Here is a 15,852-nt window from a genome sequence, read left to right on the forward strand (position 1 = left end):
AATGATTATTTACAATGAAGCATGCGGCAAAGGAGAATGTGTTTTAGCCAGTGAGGAAGGCAGAAAACCAGAGGAAAAACTGGCAGGTGTCTTTGCTCCTACTCGGGGCAGCATTCAGGACTCCCTTTCCGAGTTCTGCCCCCACAGCAACTACCACCAGAACTGAACATCAGAGAAGGATCTCAAGCTCTGGAAAATGTAATCGGGTAATGATGCTGTAAGAAGCCAAGCTTAGCTCCGGCATCCTGGCTCTCTCTGGCCTTGGAAGGCTCTCAGATTCCACACCTGAGTTCGTGCATGCTCAGGTGTGATGGTTGAGATGCTAGGTTAGGATCCCCCAGCTTTGCTTCCTGAACTCCCATAACGCATGAGCGTTTCCTAGAATTCCATCCCCTTTCAGAACCGCAATGCTGCCTTCTCATCTCCACGGTAAAGCCGTGTAGCCTGCTGCACACGCTCCTCGTGTTCGGTCTTAACTTTTGCTCCCCTTTATTTCTCTCCTAAATTTCATGTTTTAGTGAAATCAAAAAACCTCTGAAGAGTGCCACTAAGGCTGGGTGATCCTTCCTTGGGAAGGCATCAACATTCCATCAGTCTCAGTTCTTGATTTTGGAGGGTTTTTTATATATATATATGTAAAATGGGATTTGTTTGTTCTTTATGATTTATCATGAACTCATCAATATGCCTAGACCTGGGCTATCTGTTTGGGATACAAAGGAAGAATAAGACCAGCCCAAGCCCCCAGGACCTCAATAAAATCATTTTTTACCTGCTTTTCTCCCTCCCTCAGTCACCTGTCTTTCTACTTGGATATTTCTGGATCTCTATATCTCAATTAATTATATCATTTTGTTCCCGGTCTCCCCAGTTAGAAACCCCCAAATCAACATATATTATTCCTTCATTTACCACTTTTTTGGTTTTTTTTTTCATTTACCCATTTAAAATTGTCAAATCCTGTCAACCTTGCCCATTCTTCTTCGGAAATAACTTAAAAATCCATGTCCTCTTTTTTCCTTACTCCCATTAATGCGCTTCTAATTCAGCTAACAGCCGTGCCAGGTATGGAACAACATACCGTTCTATTAACTCAACGTCTAGTTTCTCCTTCTCAGAAATTCTTCTTTTTGTTTTCAGAGTGTTTGCTCAAAACCAAATTAAATCATGTCACTGATTTCTCTCTAAACAGTTCCTTCCAGTTATATAAAAGATTAAATTCAAACCCCGACCCAGTTTCTCCATACTTCTCACAATCCCGCTCGGATGTCAGGATTTCCAAGTAGGTGGTTCCAGATGGTTAGCTGTCTCCTTTCTGCCAAGGCCTTGCACATAATATTTACCTCACTGGCTTTTCTTTGTTTATGGTCTCTCACCATACTTCAAACTTCTAGGTCTTATCCGTCTTCGCATCCAAAGCGCCAAGCACTGTTTAACAAACTATCTTGAGGAAAAAGGAGACAATGTATTGGGTGTGCTCTCTGGTCCTAGAGCTTCCTGGAAGACAGGCAGGTTTATGTTCAATATGGGGAGATGTTTTAAGATGTTCAGTATGTAGAGATGTTATAAAATAATTATATTGGCTGCCCCCAAAATGTAAGATTTGTTTTACTAAGCATGATTAAATGGGCTGCTCTGGGGAGGCTGTTTGAACTCAATCCCTCTAAACTTCCAAAGGTTTATGATCCTATCAGCTGGAAGCTAATTAACTGGGTGGACCACAGTGTTCTCATCTGAAACTAAAGAGAGAAAGAAGAGCTCTAAAATCCTGTAAATTCCACGGTAATAGTCACCATTCTCCCAAATCTTCTTGATGTATTCATACATAACGTTCTTGTCCCTAGCATTGTCTTCCTCCCTTTCTATTTGTCTAAAGTCTTCTTTTCATTCAAGTCCCATAACTGTTCCTGACTGTTCTATGGCATCCTCAGGTGACCTCAGCCATCAGCAATTGCCCCTGCCTTGTAGTTTCTCTTGTGCTAAATTTCTAGTCTAAATATTTATGGGCCTCCAGATATAAAAAGACTTTTACTAACTGCATCGTAGGCTTCTAGAGTCAGAGACCAGGTTTTGTCTCTCAGTCCCTAGAAGAGGGATAAATACTTATTGTGAACATCGCAATGATGTGATATTAAAGTAGAGCATGGATGTCACCCGTGTCCCATTCACCTGGAGTCGTCCTTACAGATGCAACTGCCTGGGCCCACCTCTTCATTCCTGAGTCAGAATCTTTTGGAATGAAACCCAGGCATTCGCATTATTAAAAAAGCACTCCAGCTGCATCCTATGGAGCACAGGTTTAGAACCTTACTGGCATACACTTCCAGGTTCTCTGTACCATCTGGGTATCATTTCTAGGCATGCCTTACCTCTTGCAGTCTGTTTGAGCAGGTCCTCGTCTTCAGAGGGGGGCTGGAGTCCCCGCGGACTTCTTGCTTAGAATGTTCTTATCTGATAGTAAAAGCTGCCTCCTTCTATGACCGTTAGCGAGTCCCTGGCTCCCCAGTTTTCCCAAGATCTCCTATGGTAGAAGAAGCATCAACATCTGCACTCTCTCCAGCCTCCTTGCTTGCATGGGGGTTTTTGAGCCATTATTGACTAAAGCTTTGCAGCTGCCTTAAATAAGAGTCGAAATAGCACAAGGTTATATAGTTAGTACTTCTTGGGTAAAATGAAATGCCTTACCCATACGGACTTGTAATGAGTGCCTGTAAGGGTGCCGGGTGCTTCCATGTGATCTCCTGTAATCCCCCTCAGGATCGATCAAGTAGATATTCCCTTGTTAAAGATGAGAAAGCCTGGGTTCAAAGAGGTTGAGCAACTTGTATCTAAATACCCAGGTTACAAACTCCTTGATACAGATTATTAGTTTTATCCATCTTTAGATGCTCACTCATTAGCAGTGTGTGAATGTTGGGTAGTTTGAGTAGCTGGATAAAGAGATAAATTTAGGTTATTCAGCTCGTAAAAGTCAGAAGTCCATATGAATCCAAAGCCAGTTTTCCACCTCCCAGTCCCTGTGCTCCCCTGGGAAGTGTGCAGGGCCCATGTCTGAATGAGATGGTGATGCAGTGGCCCATGCACATTAAGTACAAAAATGCATGCAATTCATGAAGGTACATGTCAGCACCTTCTGCTCTGTCAGCAATTATGTGAATCTGGGAGAAAAATCCACTTATTTTCTCTGCTCAGGATTTTAGATGGAACACATAAAGCTGGATTTATTTAATGGTATACCCACTATTTGCACATCTTCTTGTGCCTGTTAAAATACCACAAGCCTTTTGCCTGCTGTTTGCTTATGCTAAGACTTCAGCCATCAGATATGCTACTTTAGCATGCTATGTGGCAAGAAGATCCAAGTTTATTCATAATATAACAAAGTAGAGTTTGTTTTTAGCACACACTGAAGTTTGTTTCGTTCAAGAATGCAAACTTGGTAGTTATGGAATCACACCCATGCAGATTCATTACCCTTAAACTATCACATTTTCTGTTTATGTTGATTTCTAATTAATTCTCTCCTTAAAAAAAAAAAAAAAAAAAGGGAATGGAGTTCTCAGCCAGACCAGAGCACATAATGATTCCCACTGTTGGATGAACACTGTTGGATCTGTCTCATGAAAAATGCTGTTATTACCACCCACTAACTCATCAACAGGTCCTGGCTCTCTACGGAATCTGGGTCTCCATTACTCCTATCCGCTCCTTCTTGTCCTCTATTCACCTCCATTTGGGAACATGGCCACTTGGAAAAGGGGAAGCTTTCCCTTCCTTAGCGACAGTTGGAGATGCTGATTCAGTACCTTACATTTTATACCCGTAGCAGGGTGCATTAACCTTATGATAGATTTTCTACTTGTGGTTAGGAAAAAAAAAAAAAAACCACTATTTTTGGTTGTACAAATGCTTTCTGTTGCAGTGTCAACAGCAGAATCAATTATAGCTGTTTGGTAGGTCACAGGAAAACTAATATGGTTTTCACTACTTTTGAAGAATCAACTTTGGAATTAGCCCACAAGTTATTAATTTATTTCATGGAAAAAAAAGAACATAGCATAGAGATCCTAAAAGGAAGATTAGAAGTGAAAGACCATAATGTTGTTGCTCTAAATTACTCTAAATTACCTAGGCTTTGTCCATGTGCATCACTAATGGCAAGAATTCAGAGAAATACAGAAAAGATTATATGCAAGATTGCAAAATGTTTTATTTTTATTCTCTTTATTTGTTCGTATGACCTCTTATGTGTTTCATAATTTTCCTGTTTCTCTTTACCACCACCACTATCCCACACACACGCACACACTCCAGGAAAAGAGAACAAAAATGTAAAACTGAAGCAAACTAAAATAACTGATCACAAAAGATAGAAGAAAACAAAGGAAAAATTAAATGTTTCTAAGAGCAAAAACCAAAAACAACAACAACAAAAAAAAAAACCCACGTAGATTGATGCACAGTCTTTTTGCAGATTAGAATCTGAATGTAAACCTCTATCTTGTGGCTACTTAGAACATTCTCCTATAATATAAAAATTGATAAGACAACATCTTTTCAAGGCATACAGGATGCTAGTTCTGCTTCACGATTCATAAAGTTAACAAAAATTGACATGGATAACGATGTCAGGCAAAGGATGTTCTTTCCTTTCATTCTGATACACGCTCAGCAATGCAGACTTTAAATACACTTGGTATATAATCCCAGCTGTTTACCGCATTCCGGAAGGTTCTGTAGGCTCTGGCTCTACCCTCTTTCTCCAAAGTTGCCTCTTACTCCCCGGGGCGCTGCAGCCCCATTGATTCCCCGTGGCTTCTCCTTATGCCTGGTCTTTCCCGTAGCCCCAAAATCTCCACCTTGGAGTCTCTTCCTCCCTTCGGTTTGGTTTTCTTGGTTGCCTCCTAACCACTCTCCAGCTCTCAGCTAAAGGCTGACATTCTAAAAGATGTTTTCCCCAACCACTGCATTTGAAGTAGCTCCCCACAGTTGTTCCCTGCCTTGTCTACCTGCTTATTCACTCACACCAACCCCCCTCCCCCAGAATATAAGCATTTAATTGTTTACTTGCTTACTAACTGATGCACATCATCGGATCAGGAGCTAGATGTCTTGTCCACCCCCTACATTTCCTACATCATGTTAGGTACCTAGTGAGATAGCAGAAATCTGCGTTGAGAACCTTAACCATAGTCTTCACGACGTGTGTCCGATTCAGCCCCCTCTCATCTGCCTTTCATTTCTAGTCCTCCTTCTGCAGCCTGCGGAGAGACAGAGCACGGCCATTGGCCACCACGTTGGCATCCAGCTATGAAATATTCATCATTGCTTGGATTTCAGGAATTCTATATCTGCCATCATTTGCTAGCCATTTTCATAATATTTTGAGCTGGCTTGATTTTAGTGGAAAGTCTAGCTAATTGCTATTTAATGTTAGGCCTGTTTTATTGCTGTGGTTTTATTTTAAAGTATTTATAGAATATAAATATTAGAGTCCCTTCAGGAAATTATTATTCAGTAAGAGAAAGAGAAAGATTTTCCAAGTTCTCAAAGAAATAGTTTCCATTAAAAACAGTATGTTTCCCCACATAATAATGGTGGAGCCCTAACGGGGCTGTATTCAGCAGCTGGTGAATACATTCCTTTCTGAGACTTTAGGAATTTGGTGAACCCGTTGGTTGGGGCACAAACGTTCAAAGTATTCAAGGTTGATTCACTGGGGCAGAGATGTGGCAGGCTGTATTATCCTAACTGCTTCGGGCCAGTCCATGTCTGTGCCGTTAATTTTAGTAAAAGACCACATGGAGTATGTGCATCACGTGGCTAATTACATATATATACATATACGTAGACACATGCACAACATATACACATATGTATGCACCATCAGAGGCTATACTGCATTCCAAAAATCTGTATATGTTTGTGTATATAAACATGTCACTGGTCAGACAAATTATTGGTCAGAAATACCAGTGGGAAAAAATAAAGAAAAAAAAAAAGAAATACCAGTGGAGGATAACAATAGAACCCTGCTCGTCCAGATATCATCATTTGAGAATGGAAAGGAGTATTGTACACCAATTAATAGTCTTATTCATTCAAACAGCTTTTGATATTTTGCTGTTTATCCCTAACAAGCGATTGTGGAGATCTAGTCATTGTCTCCTCCGCCTTGGCTGCTTTAACTAATGAATAAGTAAGAAACATGGACTCTCAATATTTCTGGGGTTGATTCAATAGAATTTGAGAGACACTGCCAAGTGATTCAAATTTTTAACATTAGATTTTTAAAGTGAACAATGCTAAACATTCCAGAGGACCCGTGAAGCATCTCTTTCCAAGACGATAACTATATTCAACTTAAAAGTGAATCCATAACAAGACAGACCCAAGGTGTGATAGAAATGTGCTGTCCTTACTTGGGCAAGAAATAAATCTACATTTCCTTTAGGTGAATGGATAACTGAAGTAAATGGCACCTAGAAAAACTTGTACTATTTCAAATGATTTTATTTCATAATTAAGATCTTCACAGTGTAAATGATTTGAAACTTTATTCCTTTATCAGATATTTATAGGCACTACCCACTTAAAACCAGTTTATTATATATATTTTCTATTAAGTATTTACCTCCCTGGCATCTTTATTATTTTTAAAAAACACAAATAAATGGCTTATCTTTCATATCTACTGTTCAATAATCAAAAACTCTTCCTCGAAACCCATTTAATAAGTAGCTGCCCTGTTGTAGAAGGTGGGAATCAGCAAGAAAATTATAAAGATGTTGTGAAGACCAACCAAACTCCTGTTCGAGAAGCTTCCAGTCAATGTGAACATCATCATAAAAGGAGAGGACATGGAAGAAAGGACAGATGTAAAAATAGCTTTGGTTATAGAATTCTACTGGCCTCTTATTCCTACCCTGTCTCCTAAGGTCACTACAGGGAGAAAAGCAGGCAGTGGAATATTGTGAAGATAAGAATGCATTAGGAAGAATCCGGTGTTTAAATGATTATTATTAAAAATAACTTTTATCAAATTTGTTAATTTATTTACCTTTTGTTCTCTGAATTATAAAATCACTTCATTGCTTTCATATAGCTAGCACTTACTGTGAATGCTGTAAGTTTGACTTCAGTCAAACCTTGGATAAACCTAAAGTCTACTGAATTTTGTACTTCTGAAAATTCTCTACCCACAAATAAATGACCATCAGAGGCAGTTGGCAGCGTGCAATATTAGATTTCTTCCACACAGCAATTTACAGTAGATGTGAGTATATTTGCAGCTGGGTTTTAGAAGGGGATTAAACTAAGGCAAATCCTTGAAGCTTACACTTAAATTGTTACAGTAATAGGGTTTAGATTTTACTACTGCAGTTGGTTTGCTATATCGTAAACATTGAACATAACTAGCCAAAGATTGTGTATTTACCAAGTGCTCCACCGTTTAAGACTCTATATTCTGGATGTTTCAGCAAGAATAATGGAGAGGCGTCAAGGTGGCTCCATTGGTTAAACATCCAACCCTTGATTTCAGCTCAGGTCATAATCTCAGGGTTCTGGGATTGAGCCCCGGGTGGAGCCCCATGTTGAGCACCGACCCCCCAGCTCTGCACTAAGCAGGGGATCTGCCTGAGATTCTCTCTCTACCCTTCCCCCCAAAGCTCACTCGCTCTCTCTAAAATAAAGAAGTAGATCTTTTAAAAAATGTTGGATTAACTCTCATGACAATAGCCTTTATATACGGTTGCATCAGCTATGCATCCCAAGATTAGCAAATAGAGAAGTAGAAGGAAGGCTCAACAGCTACAGAAATTGAAGTCACTTACTCAGGGAATATCGACAGTTCCCACAAGTTGGTTTCGGTTGTGCATGGACATACGCTCTCGTCATACTTCACCTTTGCCTACCAGTTAAGAAAAGGCATTTTCTTATTTCCCAATTTTAGGGAAAGATAACACTAATTTTACCATGTGTTTGACAGATTTGTAAAAGGAAAGTCCCAATTTAACGTTCCTATGAATTCTGTCCATTTTCCCACTCCTATTTACCCTTGTTACACATCTAAAACTTACTTCTATATAAAGAGACTGTTACTAGATATCAAAGATCTAGGTTTTAACCTTTGGCATGAATTTGCTATTTACCTTATAGTTTCAGCAGCATTTCTTTGAGTCCTAGTTTGAGGTTCCAAAATAAGTAACTGTGAAGGTTTCTGTCCTTACTAACAATAGTTACCATAGTCCATTTGGCTTTCTGTGAGATGCATGCTTTGAGAGCAAAAGTGATGTAGAAATACAAAGTATGGTTAAAAATCACGGAAAATATGTCTTTTTCTCTTACCAAATGTCCCTTATTTTGGACTGCATTTCTTTCTTCTGGTGTTCTTCAGCCCCTCCTCCCTTCAAGATGTCTTCTCTAATTAAGGCACTACAGCCAGACTCTCATTTATGTCTCTGGCAACCATTACAATATTAAGGTCCATCTATTAAGCATCACGTTCTGGATATTTCATAAAATCTGCAAAATCAAATGATCCCAAGCCACGTTTGTATATTTAGACTATTTTATTCAATGGACTTGCCCTAGCACTCCAACTGAAGGCTTTTACTCCTCTAGCAGTCCCTCATCGTTTTTATTCACTGACTGAAACTTAAAACACACTTTCTCACATCCCTTTTTTTTTACATTTATTTTATTTTCTTTAAATTCAATTTGCCAACATATAGTATAACACCTAGGGCTCATCTTATCACATGCCCTCCTTAATGCCCGTCACCTAGTCACTCTATCCCCCCGCCCACCCCACCTTCCACAACCCTTTGTTTGTCTCCCAGAGTTAGGAGTCTCTCATGGTTTGTCTCCCTCTCTGATTTTTCCCACTCAGCTCCCCTCCTTTTCCTTATAGTTCCTTTCATTATTTCTTATATTTCCCCCAATGAGTGAGACCATATGATTGTCCTCCAATTGACTTACTTCACTCAGTGTAATACCCTCTAGTTCCATCCACGTTGAAGCAAATGGTGGGTATTCATGCTTTCTGATGGCTGAGGAATATTCCATTGTATATATAGACCACATCTTCCTTATCCATTCCTATCCATAGCCAAACTGTGGAGGCTCCTTCCACAGTTTGGCTATTGTGGATGTTGCTGCTATGAACATTGGGGTGCAGGTGTCCAGTCATTTCACTACATCAGTATCTTTGGGATAAATACCCAGTAATCCAATTGCTGGGTGGTAGGGTAGCTCTATTTTTAACTTCTTGAGGACCCTCCACACTGTTTTCCAGAGCAGCTGCCCCAGTTCACATTCCCACCAACAGTGCAAGAGGGTTCCCCTTCTCCACATCCTCACCAACATTTGTTGTTCCCTGTCCTGTTAATTTAGCCCTTCTCACTGGTGTGAGGCGGTATCTCATTCACATCCTCTTTTTTGTTCAGTCCACATTTTGTTACTTACCATATTTGATTGATTCCACCTCTTAATATCCTTGGAATACTCCCACCATTCTCACCACTGCCTTTGTTACATTTTAAGGTATCATCAGTCTTTACCTTGATCACTAGATTAGTCTTCTAGTTTCTGTGTCTTACATACTACCGGAGAAATTACCTTTCTAATACAAATGTGATCACATCACTCACTAGATTAAAATCTCCTATATCTACAGAATAATTTCCTTGGCACACCCCACAAAGGGTTCCATAATCTAGATCTATCCTGTGCTTCCACTCAGTTTATGTCCATCATATCTCCATTAACCACTATTTATGTATCAGTTGCACTGAACTCATGCCAGTCTCCTTGTTGTGGATAATTGGGGTGTTCCCTCCTCTAGCCCCACCATGGCTACTTACATAGTGATTACTTCAACTAGTTTTCTTTTTTTTAATTTAACTTCAATTAGCTAACATACAGTACATCATTAGTTTCAGATGTAGAGTTCAGTAATTCATCAGTTGCACATAACACCCAGTGCTCGTCACATCACATGCCTTACTTAGTGCCCATCACCCAGGTACCCCATCCCCCTACGCATCTCCCCTCCAGTGATCCTCAGTTTGTTTCCTATAGTTAAGAGTCTCTCGTGGTTTTCCTCCCTCTCTGATGACTTCCCATTCAGTTTTCCCTCCCTTCCCCTATGACCCTCTGTGCTGTTTCTTATATTCCACATATGTGTGAAACCATATGATAGTTGTCTTTCTCTGCTTGACTTATTTCGCTCAGCATAATACCCTCCAGTTCCATCCACATCAATGTAAATGGTAAGTATTCATCCTTTCTGGTGGCTGAGTAATATTCACATATATATGTATGTATGTATCTCACATCTTTATCCGTCCATCTGTCGATGAACATCTGGGCTCTCTCCACAGTTTGGCTATTGTGGACATTGCTGCTATGAACATCGGGGTGCAGGTGCTCCTTCAGATCAATACATTTGTATCTTTGGAGTAAATACCCAGTATTTATTCCAGAGTGGCTGCATTCCCATCAGCAGTGTCAAGAGGGCTCCCCTTTCTCCGCATCCTCGCCAACATCTAACATTTCCTGACTTGTTAATTTTAACCATTCTGACTGGTGTGAAGTGGGATCTCATTGTGGTTTTGATTTGTATTTCCCTGATGCCGAGTGATGTGGATCATTTTTTCATGTGTCTGTTGGCCACTTGTGGGTCTTCTTTGGAGAAATGTCCGTTCATGTCTTCTGCCCATTTCTTGACTGGATTTTTTGTTTTTTGGGTGTTGAGTTTGATAAGTTCTTTATAGATCTTGTATACAAGCTCTTTAGCTGATACGTCTTGCAAATATCTTCTCCCATTCCATAAGTTTCCTTTTAGTTTTGTTCAACTCGTTTTCAAAGATTAAGTTTAAACCTTAGATATTCTATGAAACCTCAGCACCACTAACACCTCCATTGCTCATATGAAATAATACTCCAAAAGCATTGTTTGGGGGGGGAAGGTGATTTAGAAATGCAAAATGAAGCTATTTTTGGAATGGAAAAGAAGAAGCATGAAAAAGTAGAATTCAATTTTCTTTCTTTAGAATCATAAGACTCTAAGGCTGAAAGAGTTGTTACAGTCAATCCAGACCAAAGTTTTCTGTGGTTTTCATATAAAAGTAAAAATTTGCCTTAAGATGAAGTTTGGGAAATTTGTATCTAGTTGTGTAATACTGACTGTATAATTTGAGTGACCCTTATACAGCATTCAAGAAACAATCACTACTCAACTGTAAAAGAAAATTTAGAATCATAGAATCTGAGCTTCATAGTCGCAATTTTCCCTACTTCTCACAGCATAACACTGAAACCTTCCTGAAAAAATAAAGTTTGCCATCATTTGTGCCTGCCCACATTCAAAATTTTGTTTGATTAAAAACAAACAGGCATTTTCATTCTCAATTAGGACATTTATGTCTTCTTTACTTTTTCAAAAATCTACTTTGCCAAAAACTTGTGTCTAAAAAGGAAAAATACGAAAAAAAAAAAAAAAGCAAGCAAGAAGAATGTAGCACAATGGCATAAGCTGACTGTGCTAGATTTCATCAGTGCAAGTTTTTGAGAAAGAATCGAGCAAGGTACTTTGGGACATCTCATAAATTTGGTAGGAACTATTACCAATCATGGGACTTTTTACGGGGCTCTTTCCTGGAGATGCTTCTAATCATTCAAAACCCATTTTTTAAATGAAATTTATTTTAATATATATCAGTTTTTGAGGCTCTACCCATGCAAATCCTGTTTATTTTCATAACTGATTTAAAGATATAATTGACAAAAGCTTCAAGGTCCTTGAAATTACAATTGTGTTTCCTTTGAGCAGCTACATTTCAGAGATAGAGGTAGGTTGTTGTCCAGTCTAACTCATCTTTATTCAAACTCAGAGTGACTTACAGCCCTGGGCCCGAAGTGATTTTCTTTCAAAATGAGGTCTATATGAGAAGGTTTCACAGGTTTTTACCTATATCTCACACTTCTTAAAATGGACCCAACTAGATGCTGGACACAGGAAGCTCTCTTCATCCTTTTCCTTTTTAGGGTCTTTCCCTACTTAAAATATGTACATATTTTCCGTAAGTCTCTAATGTTGAATTACTGGCATGAAAAATGACCCTGTTACTTGGGAAAGTTTTTCACTTACAAGTCTCCCAGGTCCTATAATGTCTAAACCTCCTGTGCCACTTTATATGTCCGCCCCACCCCACAGAGGAGCATGTACAGGAAAAGCAGACCTCCCTTCCCCCACACATTTCCTCAGTTTATTTACAAAACGTCTTGGAATGAGAATGAGCTGCTTGTGGTTCCTGTGGCTGATTCAGGGATGGTTTCCTCTAGACAGAGGATGCTGGTCAACCAAATGACCTCTCTGTAGCTAACCCTTGCACCCCTGCGGTAAGGCTGATTGGGCTTATGGGTACCCCCCTTTAACTAAGCCTGGTGGGATTTGTTTTTGTGGTAAAGAACTTAGCAAGACCCAAACAGTGCTCTGAAGTCAGACCTGATAATGGCAAGGCCCATCAGAGCCTAACCCCACCACCATCAACAAAAGAAGTCAGAAATACACCGGGATGCCTTCGCACCCCTGTACATCAACATTTGTTTCTCATAAAGGTCACAGGTTTTCCTTTCTGGATTCCTAGAAGGACAATAAAGCTACTTATATTGTATTTGGACACAGAACACATGGGGAGAAGAAATATCCCAAACACCAGCTACCTGAGAGATGTACTTGAGTCCATGGTTTTCCCTCAGCTCATATGCAGGTGTTGATGACCAGTTAATAGTCATAAGTTGTCAAGATCTTAAGTAAACTTGAATCTTCCACGTGTTCGTTTATATTTGTTCAGACTTGTTAATGAACAGTCTCACCACACACACTGGTGACCCTTGGAAACCTTAGAATTCTTAGGAATATATGTAGCAAGGATCTTTAGTGCCATGTCCTCACCAGATAAATATTTTACTTGAACAAATGGAAGATGAGGACAAAAGAACTGTAAGAAACTCTCCCCAAAGGTAAAACATTGAACATTATAAATATTATAATCATAAATGACTATATACTATCATGTGGAAACGCTGGTAAGACAAATATCACATTTCCATCATTGAATCAATTTGGACTGACAAAAATAAAACTCATGAAAGAGGAAATATTTTAAGAAAGGATGGGAGGGGAGGTTCTAAGGAGCTGGATAGTTTCAGAATCAATTTGCATTAGATCCAAGAGTAAATTTGTGTTCTCTAATAGATTGTAGTTGAAAAAATGTCTCCTAGAAGGAAGTGCCCTTACTCAAGTCAACCCTTCCTCTATGTTGTCACCCTTGCTTGAAAAAATTAGATGCATGCTTAGCATCCACCACCTAAATGACAAGCAAACTAATATGCATTGATTTCAGTGAATAAGTACAAGTTACCAGGTCTCTAATCTTCCACGGTGCTGGTGTGATGAGAATATTTTCTCTACGCATATGTGTGTGCACGTGCACGCATGTAATCTATAAATGGTTTGAGGCAGTATATTCTTAGTTTCCAAAGTCTCAAATTTTTAAGAACGTTTAGATTAGAAACAATATGTGTTTGTATTAAAGGGAAATACCAGATCATAGAAAAGAGAGGGGGAAATCCCAACTCATTCACCCATTACCACCAATTGAAAGCTAACGACACAAAGTATATCTCCTGCCTGGAGAATGTCCTCGAACCTCTGTATTTATGATTTAACGCTTGTTTTTGCCTTTCTGACATTTGTCCCTTTAGTGCATCCTAACGTCAGTCAAGGCTGCCAAGGAGGCTGTGCCACGTGTTCAGATTACAATGGATGTTTGTCATGTAAGCCCAGACTATTTTTTGTTCTGGAAAGAATTGGCATGAAGCAGATTGGAGTGTGTCTCTCTTCATGTCCAAGTGGATATTATGGAACTCGATATCCAGATATAAATAAGTGTACAAGTAAGTGCTACACAGAATTATGTTTTTATCTCATCCTTGGGGGCTTTCCAGATTTGACCTGGCCTCTAGCATATTTGTGATTTTCAGTGTTAAGTAAATAATGATATTTACCTGATGATTAGGCTAAACCATACTTGGACTTAGCCCTTAGAGTGGGAAAATTTTCACCTCTCACAAAAAACACTCAACTTTTGTGTTGTTGCTGTTTTTCCCTGTAAAAGGGGAAACTGAGAACCTGGTTATTACTCATGGAACCTATAGAAAGGTACTGTAAGCGTTAATGCCACCGAACTTCCCATTACTATCACAGCTGATCCAAGTATTTAATGACTTAAAGAATAAATTCAGCTATTTTTGCTTCAAGAAGGATTCTAGTACAGCAAAAGAAACATTTACCTATCTGTTGGAAATAAGTGTGAAAACACTAACATAGCCCCTCTCCTTTGGACTCAGAAAGTCTACTCTCCCCACTGGAGACCCAGTACCCTGTCACTACGTAAATTTGGAAATACCATTTCTCTGTCATGGGCCGGGGCCCCACCTCCCTCGCAGACTCCTCTCCTGCGGCTGCACCTCAGCCCCTTTGCACTGACCTCCTGGCCTTCTTGTGAGATCCTCCCACCTCGAGGCTTTTGCAGTTACTGTTCTACACTGACTGTTCTGGCCATTCAGAAAGCTCTTTGCCCACATCTGTGCGTGGCTGACTCTCTTCTTTTATCTAAGATTCTGCTCATAGGTCACATTCCCAGAGAGGCATTTCGTGACCAGCTTACTCACCATAATCAACCTTTTCCCCAGTATCTATCATTTGCCATATCTCTCTCCCAGCTTTGGTTGTTACCGTTACTCTTTCCAGAGCACTTATCAGTCTGGAACGAGACTGCCTGGTTTCCAAAACCACTGTACTCTCTGGTCCCAGGCTACTTACATAATCCTTCTGAGACTCGGTTTCTTTAAAATGGGAATTATAATGAGCAGGAGCAGGAGCTAACTCACTGAGTTATTGTGAGGTTTAAGTGACTTAATATCATAAAATAATCAAAAATATATAATATAATATATAATATAATATATAATATATAAAAGTTTAAGTGACAATATATAAAATAAGTACCTGACTTACAGTAATCATCATATAAGAGTCACTGTTGTTATTATTTATTGTGTCTCCCCTCCTAAAATGTAAGCTTTGTGAAGTCCATAAAAGGGATTTATGCACTGTTGTCAATCAATGTCTAGAATAGTGCTACGCATATAGTGGGCAATCAAATATTTGTTGGACAAATGAACAGACTTCCAAAACGACCCAAAAGCAGTAGCTGGTATATTTCATTAAAGCTCCGATAAAACACTTTTTACTGTCATTTAATATAAATAGATACTTGGTCTTATAAACTTTCTTGGCAGAAAATGTATTGGCCAAGAAACTTTTCATAGGTCTATCAGTACGATAATTTTGAAGTCAATGACTGATGTATATCACTTAAATGACCGTGGACGAATCCATAATCCAGCTTGGCACAATAATTTTGAATCCTAAGTGTGTTTGACACAGAAGTCCCATGTGCCTGCGTTGTAAGCATCCAGACCTGGGACCAGCAACAGGTAAGTGAAGATAATGAAAGAGTGTTTCTTTTCTTTTTTTTCTCTTTCAGAATGCAAAGCTGACTGTGATACCTGTTTCAACAAAAATTTCTGCACAAAGTGTAAAAGTGGATTTTACTTACACCTTGGAAAGTGCCTTGACAATTGCCCAGAAGGGTTGGAAGCCAACAACCATACCATGGAGTGCGTCAGTATTGGTGAGAAGGAACTCTAAAATTTACCGGGGAGGAGAAACACCTCAGACGATAATGTCAGTCTCCGTGGAAGTGCTGCTCAAAGTCC

At 39.4% G+C, this 15,852-nt stretch overlaps 1 protein-coding gene across 3 annotated transcripts in view; it reads left to right on the forward strand.

The window, feature by feature from the left end:
- The window catches only part of RSPO3 (R-spondin 3), an 84,020-nt gene that overhangs the window by 18,594 nt on the left and 49,574 nt on the right, over positions 1-15,852 (forward strand). For all 3 annotated transcript variants that reach the window (XM_025422960.3, XM_025422962.3, XM_035707267.2), the window contains exons 2-3: positions 13,774-13,965; positions 15,621-15,767. In XM_025422960.3, the coding sequence (XP_025278745.1) occupies positions 13,774-13,965; positions 15,621-15,767 (339 nt within the window). The remainder of the gene's footprint in view (positions 1-13,773; positions 13,966-15,620; positions 15,768-15,852) is intronic.

This window comes from Canis lupus, chromosome 1, assembly GCF_003254725.2.
Source record: "Canis lupus dingo isolate Sandy chromosome 1, ASM325472v2, whole genome shotgun sequence".
Taxonomy (NCBI): domain Eukaryota; kingdom Metazoa; phylum Chordata; class Mammalia; order Carnivora; family Canidae; genus Canis; species Canis lupus.